The sequence below is a fragment of the Morone saxatilis genome, unplaced genomic scaffold (assembly GCF_004916995.1).
Source record: "Morone saxatilis isolate NCDOM2014 unplaced genomic scaffold, NCSU_SB_2.0 Contig17, whole genome shotgun sequence".
In the NCBI taxonomy this organism is placed as follows: Eukaryota; Metazoa; Chordata; class Actinopteri; family Moronidae; genus Morone; species Morone saxatilis.
The window spans coordinates 27,245,440-27,254,993 of NW_023339729.1; the positions used below are offsets into that span (position 1 = coordinate 27,245,440).

The following is a 9,554-nucleotide window of genomic DNA, read 5'->3' on the forward strand; positions in this document are numbered from 1 at the left end:
GGGGCAAAGGGTTATCTCTGTGTTTATGTGTGTGGAGGGGGGGGCTGGGGGTGTATGTATGAACGTGAGCTTGAGTGTGTGTGTGTGTGTGCATTCCTTAGTAGTGACGGCAGGATTCCCTGGACGAAGAGGAGACAAACCTAGTGGACAAACGGGCTTCTTCGCACAGAATCGAAGGAGAATCTGGAAGGTGATCCCGTCAGTAGCCTTGGCTGACACACAGACACACAGGGGTCTTCTTCCCACTATTAATTAGGCCCGGGGCTGACAGCTGTCACGTCTGCGAGCCTCTCTGCATTCCTGCTGGATTAAATAGTGCGTTTTGCCCAAATTAGCACCTAAAATTACTCCTACAGTTGTTTTGCCCATTTAAAAAAAAAAAAAAAAAAAACTTCTGTTGCTTGCTGAGTTTCAGGTTTGACAGCTAAGTTGGTAATGAAATACAGCTTTTCCTGGAGAGAGAGAGAGACAGTACGTGTGTGTGTGTGTGTGTGTGTGTGTGTGTAGAGCGTTTGTGGGACTCGCTTAACCCACAACGGGCCGTCCTCCTCGCAGGCGTGCAGAGACAGGTTTTGGTGCGTTATTGCTTGTTAAGTATACAACTCCATACATGACATATTCCTGCTTTGTAACCCCTCTCCCATCCACACGCCGGGCCGGGATCTGAGCCTTTGTTTGGCCCCCGTGTGCGTGAGCAGGCGGAGGTGTGACCTCCAGCCTATTTTGTCTCGGCATCTGTCCCTCCCACTAATCCCGCTTATCAACAGAGCTCTCTGTATCGGGGACAGCCACACTGACACATATGCTCCCGTCTGGATTCACATCAGCCTGTGTTTAATTTATTACTCCAACCAACCTCCTACTTCAAGACCAAACACTACATTCGCTGCCTGACACCTAATGTAGTCGACTTTATCTCGCAGGAGCTTTTTCCAGCTTGGAGCACACACAAAAAAACCCATCCTTTTAATAAAATATGTGAACGTTTTGTGTGTCTTTTTATTGGGATGAGTGTGTGAGCAGCCCTCTTCAGTCGACGGGGGGAAAAATGGCCTCTGTGTTGTTGCGTTTTCCTCCTTTCATGGCGGCGGGCTGCTGTGTTCTCTTGCTCCCCTTTGTGGGAGCTTTCTTACAGTGCAGCCTTCTGCGTTCCTGGCCGACAGTGTGTAGAGGTCGCTTTAGCGCAGTTCACAGCAGCAGCTCATGCTCCCCCCCCTTTTCAATATAGTATCCTCTCGCTTTTCATCAGTCTATACCTCAGTTTTGTCAGAGGGGGAATTTTCTGAACACTGCTCTTGGCCTGAAAGTATGAATCATGCATAACGTGTCTGGAAATACCCCGTTTTCACTATGATTTGTAATTTTGGGTTTGCTAGATCCTGCAGCTGTGCAAGTGCTTTGTTCCTGGTTTGAAAGAAAATGCACATTACCCTCACACTGATTGTAAACTAACAGATTTTCTTTGTCCCCTCTCCTTTTCTTGTCTTTCTCCTGTATGTTCAGGCCTTGTGGATGCACTTAGATGTCTGCAATGACTGCTGTGGCTGGCATGCCTCAGTGTTTTGGACTCCCATTCTCTGGACTCAGTAGGACAAGAACTGATCAGCAGAGAACGTCATGAGCATAGTCATCCCAGTAGGGGTGGACACAGCAGACACCTCATACCTGGACATGGCTGCGGGCTCAGAGTGAGTAACCAACACACGTGTGACACCGTTTCACTGTTCACACCTTCTTTTTATGCCCCCTCACTTCCTCGTTATGTTTCCCCATTCATTCTTCTGCCATTTTTGGCCTTTCTCCTAGCTGAAAGTTAATTCTCAGTTTCACTCTTTCTTTCTTTCTCTCTCTCTCTATCTCTATCTTATATAGGCCTTTTGCCTTTCTCTGAGAGGGAGTATTTCCTCATCTGTGTTGTGAAGACATACGGTTGTCAGGGGCCATGAGTAGCTGCTGGGGTGACAGTCTCCAAAACCCTTTGACGTGGAACACCTAAAATGGGGACAGGACTTGCTGCCATGCTGCAAGCTCAGCTCTAATCACCTTGAAGACGCCCCACCGTTCACCTTTCTCTCTACTTAGATTTGGCCTGCTTGCCCCTGACCTGCATCCTGATTTGAAAACCGCTGCTCACTGCCTCCTTCCCTTCAACTCCTTTCTTTTCCTCCTTTCTACTGAGGCAACCTCAAACACCCCTAATCCAAACCATGGCCAGCACACTCCATTTGTCCTCCCTGTCTTCCTCCCTGTTTCTTTCCCTCCTGCTCCCTGCACTGTTGCTCCTCCACCTGCCTGGCATGGTGAAAGGGGACTGCTGGCTGATAGAGGGGGATAAAGGATACGTTTGGCTGGCTATCTGCAGTCAGAACCAGCCTCCATATGAGACCATCCCCCAGCACATCAACAGCACGGTCAGTATAAACTTATCTATTACTAGGCCTTTTTATACCACCACAGCCACCTCTATTAAACTGTATGCCTTCATGTACTCTGAGAGAAGATGGTGTCAGCTAAAGTGCACATGCTATCAATCGTGACTGTGACTTTTACAGAGCTGCAAGTGAATCTAATCTTCTGTTCGCTTATGGTTTATTGTGTGATTTATTGTTGTGATGGTTGTGATCATATGTTGACATTGGAATGGTGGTAATACAGTATGTATTTACATTTATTGTAATTGAAAATTTTTTAATACTAACAACTCATATTTTTAATCAAATATAGTTACAAGGTTATATTAGTGTCTCCAGTCATGGTGACAATACCAGCAGTAATAGCTAAATTGTAATGTGGCTATAATTATATTATTAAAGTAAATAATTGATAAATAGGTTAAGTTGGTGAGATAGAAGAGATACATCAGCAAAAACAGTTGTTTTGTGGAATTGTTGGCCACCTTACTACGAATGGCTGGCACAGCCAACTGTATATACGTAAAAAGCTGTGCAACATCTGTAGGAGACAGAATTATCGCAGGGCTGCACTTTACCATCCAAATGAGTCAGTCTAAGATCACTAAACCTTTTGCTCTTGAGTTCTAAGCTATATATCCACCTCTTCATCTCCAACATGCTCAGACAAGTTGAATTACATAATGTTTTATTATATAATGTAATTTGTGTATGTAGTGGCTTGCTGTTGTCTACATTTTAAAGTGCCATGTATTTTAATTAATGTAACTATCTGCAATTTGTTTTGTAAATGAATAAATCTGAAAAACGTCAAGATAATTATTAAAGCACCCAGTGGTAATATTAACATGCAACTACATTCCACTCCTAGCATCAACATTTACCTCTGTTAGATATCTCAGGAGGGATGCTCAGCTACTTGCAAACAGGCTGTGATTAACTAAATACACATTTTGATCAAATGTATAATTGGGGAAATTACTCATTAGGCAGCAAACTTGTATGTTTGGAAGTGCAACATGCTCTTGGTAGGTATTTTTGGCAGAGTTTAGGTCCTTCTCTATGACTGCCAGAGGATGCAGTGCATCTCCTGAAAGTCATCTGCAATCTTGTCTCCCTAGGTTCATGACCTGAGGCTGAATGAGAACAAACTTAAAGCTGTGCTCTTTAACACCATGTTCCGCTTCACAAACCTTACTGACCTCAATCTTACCAAGAACGAGATCAGTTACATCGAGGACGGGGCCTTTGCTGGACAGGCCAACCTACAGGTCTGCAGCCAAGAACACAAATCTGTTTTTATGTATTTATTACTAATTTAAATGTATTCTGTAATTTAAGAAAAAGGTAATTAATGCTTCAGTGAACCGAATAAAAAATCTATTTTCTTTTTGTTATACAATGCAGTAAAATATTTTGAAACAAGCTGAGCTTGGGATATGTTCTGAAGTCATCAAGCCAAAAATTCCAGTTCTCATAACTGGTTCATAGATGGCTGTTGAATCACAACTTGCACAATTATAGAAATGTGACTAGATGATTTGTCAAGTCTCGAAAAAACATATCCCATGGAAGGTTGTACAGTAAGACTATATCTTAAAACTAAAAACACCCAGCAAATGATTAACAATTACTTTTGTTATGTCATGTATTAACAAACATTTTGATGACCTACCTCTCTCTTCCTGGTACAGGTTCTCCAGCTTGGCTACAACAAGTTGACCAACCTGACTGAGGGCATGTTGAGAGGTCTGGGTCGAATGCAGTGCCTCTTCTTGCAACACAACCTTATTGAGGTCATTGCCACCAATGCCTTCTGGGAGTGCCCAAGCCTCAGCAGCCTGGACTTATCTTCCAATAAGTTGGCCCGTCTTGACCCATCTACCTTCACTATCCTCAACAGGCTGATGGTGTGTGAACTAGCAGGAAACCCATTCCACTGTGGCTGTGATCTCTACAACTTTCTCACCTGGCTGGAGGCTTTTAACAATGTCACCCATACCTACGACCGCCTCCAGTGTGAAACCCCTCTTGAAATGACTGGTTATCCACTTCTGAGTCCAGTGCCTGGACACGGAAAAAATGCCCGTTACACTCTTTTATCCATGTGTCGTAATGGTGAGTTAATTCCAGGGATGACCTCCCAGACACCAGATCAAGATGGCTCAGGGATGGGTTTGGACAACCCAGACCAACGTCTGTATCACCAGCCAACCATATCATCCACTGCTGAACCGACCTACAGCCATCAGATTTCTATGAGGCTTCAAACTGTCTCTTTCTACACTGCCTCTCTAATGGTGCAGATCCCACGACCATACAGTAAGATGTATATCCTCTCCCAGTACAACCAGACTTTTGTTGCAGACATCATGCCCCTTAAAAACAAGAAGGAGATAATCACCTTGGACAAGCTGAAACCACACACAAACTACACTTTTTGTGTGGCTTCTGCAAGCAAATCTCAGCGCTACAACCACACCTGTGTGTCCTTTACCACACGAGCAATGGGGCCAGAGGACCCGCGAACCAATGCATCCACAACAACCCACTACATCATGACCATTTTGGGATGTCTGTTTGGCATGGTCATTGTGCTTGGATTTGTCTATTACTGTCTCAGACGGCGACGCATCCAGGAAGAGAAGCAGAAAGCTATAAGTGTGAAGAAAACTATTTTGGAGATGAGGTACAAGATAAGTTTTAATATTTCTTGATGAAAGTATAAAGGGCCACATTGCAACCAGTTGTTCACAGCATTGAATTGTTTAAAAGAGTTACTACACTGCATATGGGATGTTTTAGCCACAACCCAAATGTCCTGAACAACTTAATTGTATCAAACTACAAACAAGAAAAAATTTTTTTCCCCCAACCATACATTATAGATTTTTTGAGTGTTAATTAGAACAGCAAGGACTTTGTCATCCCATGACATCACAGAGATGACCTATTAAAACTAATTAACTTAAAAAAGTAACTAAATTGTGCAATTATGTTGTTTAGGATAATGTGCAAAACGATATACACAATATGACAAAAGATAAAGAAACTAGATGTATTGTCTGTCACTCTTCAGGTATGGCCCAGAGGCAGCTGCAGCAGTGGCCAACGACCAAGGTGCCATGCAGCGCCTCCAGGAGCAGGCTCACCACCAACACCACCATTCAGGAGGAGCAGGAGGCAAGCTTCCTCCTTCTGCCTCCTCTAGCACAGGCATGCTCCATGGCTCAGCCAACACTAGTTCTTCCCGCCTCTCCACCTTGCCACAAGTGGAAAAAATGGCCTCTGCCTTCTCTGAGGCAATGGGTGGCAAGGGCAACTACATGGATGTGAGGACGGCAGGAGTGGCAGTGGAAGGCAGAGAGGGAGGAGTGGCAGCTGGAGGAGCAGGGGTAGGAGGGGAAGTAATTTTGGATATGCGAGGTGGGGCTGAGAATGGGACAGAGGCTGGGGAGGATTCGGATGACGACGGCCGTGGATCAGCATCAGAGATCTCCACCATTGCCAAGGAGGTAGACAAGGTGAACCAGATCATCAACAACTGCATTGATGCCCTGAAGCTGGATGCCTCTGCTAATGTTGTGACCACGGTTGACAATGGCAACTCTGTGTCCTCCTCCCAGCCTCCAACTTGCATCGCGTCCCTCCCTCGAAACCTTCTGCCCCTCTCTCCAGGCCACCCTGGAGATCAAATCATGGCTTCCTCCCCAAAGGTGCATCCAAAGTCTCACCCCCAACTTCATCCTCAGCCTCATCCTCAGCCACATCCTCAACAGCATTCTCAGCCGCATCCTCAGCTACATCAGCAGCCCCATCCACCTTCAATGGCACCCGTGCCCCTAGTCATGCCCCTGTCTGAGCGACCAGGCATCAGCGGTGGTGGGTTCCTCTCACCTCCTTACCGTGACCCACCCCCAGCCAATGCAGTGCGCCCCCTTCAGAGGCAGTTGAGCGCGGACACTGCTGTGGTGAAGAACCGTTGTGGTGCCCCTGGTGTGGGATCTGTCAAGAGCACCAGGGTCTTTAGTGTGGATATCCCCGAGCAGCGCAGCGATCCTCCCAAGTATCCAACAGAAAAAGGCAGCCCTGTTGGTTGTGGTGGAGGGGGTGGAAGTGGAGGAGGTGGCGGAGTAGGGGGCTGCAATGGGAATGGGATGGGAAACATAAATGGTGGTGGGGTGAGTTTGAATGGGGGTGGTATGGGGTGTAATAACGGAGGTGGAGGTGGAGGTGGGGTGGTTGGCCCTGGACAGCAGCAGCACCATTTGGAGGTTCAGCCTGACTACCACAGCTCCGAGCACCGCCACTCCTTTCCTGCACTCTACTATGAGGGTGTCAACGACTCACCCTCACCAGCCCAAAAGGCATCATTCCTCAAGCCACTGGGCCGCACCAAGAGGGATGCCACAGCCACTTATTCTCAGCTCTCACCTTCTCGTCACCACAACTACAACTCTGGCTACTCCTCCAGTCCAGAGTATTCGTCTGAGAGCACACTGCGAATCTGGGAGCGATTCCGGCCTTACAAGAAAAGCCCCAGAGAGGAAGCTTCTTATATAGCAGCAGGTCATGCCCTGCGTAAGAAGGTGCAGTTTGCCAAGGACGAGGACCTTCATGATATTTTGGACTACTGGAAGGGTGTTTCTGCTCAGCAGAAGCTGTGAGCCAAGAAGCAAAGACGAATTCTGTAAGGAAGATTGTAAGGTTGGATGCCAACAGCAGACTAATAAAGGGGATAGATGTTAATGTAGCAAGACAGATGATGTTTCCTCTGAGTTGTCCAGTGACATGGGTCATTCCATTGCTGGATCTAGAGTTAAAGGAGTATTCTCTAAATGTGATTATTTTACAATTGATTCTATGACAGTTCATTGACATTTTCAGACGTTTCTGAGATTGACGTTTTTCACCACAGTACTAAATGATAATTAATAATAATCAAGTTGTTCACCAGATTACCTCATACTGGGCACTTTGGTCCTCACAGGCTTCCATAGATCCGCTGAATACACACTAATGAGCAAAGCAAAGGTGGTCACAAGCAAGTGTCTTCTACCTCATTACTGGCACACTGTAGCTCAGCTATCTTACCAGAAGCAGCCCCATTCATGACTTAAGCCCAGTCCCTCTTTTCTCTAATCCCATCAAACCACCATTCACAAAACAATCATTCCACAGCACCACCAACACCTGGTTTCCTATGGAAGCATCATTTAGAGAGATAATGAGGGAGCAGGATGAGGAATTAGGTGCATTTGTTTTAGAATAGTCTGGATCTCCCTCTTTGGGGGAGGACATTAAGTGATACTTATCTATCTAATTGTTCTTTCTGGCAATTAGCCAGTGTAAGAATAGGTCAGGGAAGCTGTGTGTTGAGCATGCTTATCGATTTGAAACACCTAACTACATATGTTCAATGGTGTGTGGGCATGTATATACAGTTTGTGCATGCTGGTGTGAGTGATTATGTGTGGGTGGGGGAGTAGGGTTGGGGTTGGGGTTGGGGCTGGGGCTGAGCCTATTATTCTCAGTCTCATCCACGGCAGCAAAGTGGATAGCTTAGTGGAGATGCTTTGCATATTGATAACAACCCAGTTGGAGAGTCGTTTGTATGTGTGTGTGTGCGTACATTAATGTGCATCTTTGGCCCAGCCTGTCTATCTAGATAGCTTGTAAAAGTAAACCCTCTCAAGACCTGCAGGCATTTTTGTCTTCTACTCTGTTTCTTATTTAGAGGTATAGCATATTTCTTTTGATAAGGAAAGCTATGAGGTAGGAAATTTACATTTCAATAGTGCAGAATTTACTTTAGGGTGGGTTATGCAGGTTGGCAAGACAGGTGTTGGCTCCTATATTAAAGAACCCCATAATTACATTTAGGAATAGAGGCAGATTGAGAGTAGGTGAGAGGTTTCCTGCATCTCATTTCGAACATGCCAGTGTTAAGGGGACGATATAGGATTCATGTATCAGCTCAAGGCAAGTCTGCAAAGAAACTGAAAATATGTCAAATGCTCCCTGCACTATACAGTGAGATAAAATGGATGGTAAGCGGAGTGAAGACCCTAGGGATATTTTCTCAGCCTATATCCTCAGACTGGATTATTTTCCACGACCCTGCTTTGCTCTGGGCGGGAGCTTGCTATGGACCAAAGTGCCTTTGGGAGGTATGATATCAAAAGTTTCCATTTATTTGTTTATTATCTTTGCTTTTCATTTCTAATACGTCTTATATAAAATGATGTATTACAAAGGAGAAAAAAAGTAACTGCCCTGGTTTAATTGCTGGTTTAATTTTGTTTATTATTATTAAGGATTTGAGGTTGAATTTGGGTGTTAAAATCCATTTGAAATAGGAGCAAGGCTTGGTATTATTACAGAACAAAAAAAGAAACTTTGATATGAGACAGAATCAGAGTTTCTGCCTCTTGTAAGAATGCTCTGTGCATTAATACAACTGAGAAAAAATGTAGAAATCTATATTCTTAAGATATTCAGAACAACTTCTCATCCATAAATGATCTCCATGCTCTCCCACTGCATCAATATTGACACTGTCAAATATTAATTTCAGTATGCTGTCTTTATTTCCTTTACTTCCCACTCTTCCTATCCTCACCACTAGCATCCTGACCTCTCGCTCTGCTGTGATACATCTCAATTGAAAAAGTATAAATTCTGTTTTAAAATGTCTAATTAATTCATTCCCATCAGTGTTTTTTTTTCCCTGCCCACCACCTCTGTCCAACTTAATGGGGTAAATTAATGAGTAATTTGTGGAGGTTGATGTCGTACCATCATCTGAGGTCAGGAAGCCGTGCTGATATTATTAACTCTGCCAGACTGGGAGCCTGATTGAAATTAATGATGGTTGCTGTCGTCTTCCTATCTTTCTTTCTGTCTCCACCTCTATCGTCAGATGCTTAACCATATTCCACCTCTCTTTGTTGCTCCTAGCTCTTGCAGAAAGACAGTCAAACAAACAGTCAGAAAAATATGGTCAGATTTATGCTTAATCATGACTGTGCAGGTTATGAGCAGGCCAAGGTGAGCTAGTCTGGGATCTAACCTCCTTGGTGTTATTCTTTCTTTTGACTCTGAGCGGTCAGAGAGGACCAGTCTCAGCTCTGGCAATCTTAT

At 44.7% G+C, this 9,554-nt stretch overlaps 1 protein-coding gene across 1 annotated transcript; it reads left to right on the forward strand.

Annotated features, from left to right (window-relative positions):
* Positions 1–2,207: 2,207 nt before the first annotated feature.
* Positions 2,208–7,078, forward strand: LOC118327448 (protein phosphatase 1 regulatory subunit 29-like). Its single transcript, XM_035660813.1, has 4 exons — positions 2,208–2,411; positions 3,533–3,682; positions 4,106–5,100; positions 5,491–7,078. The coding sequence occupies exons 1-4, from the start codon at positions 2,208–2,210 to the stop codon at positions 7,076–7,078; spliced, it is 2,937 nt and encodes a 978-aa protein (XP_035516706.1).
* The last annotated feature ends 2,476 nt before the right edge of the window (positions 7,079–9,554 follow it).

Coding starts and splice junctions, on each gene's coding strand:
- LOC118327448 (XM_035660813.1), top strand. CDS start 2,208: ATGGCCAGCACACTCCATTTGTCCTCCCTGTCTTCCTCCCTGTTTCTT. Junction 2,412..3,532: donor CCCAGCACATCAACAGCACG/GTCAGTATAAAC, acceptor TTGTCTCCCTAG/GTTCATGACCTGAGGCTGAA. Junction 3,683..4,105: donor CTGGACAGGCCAACCTACAG/GTCTGCAGCCAA, acceptor TTCCTGGTACAG/GTTCTCCAGCTTGGCTACAA.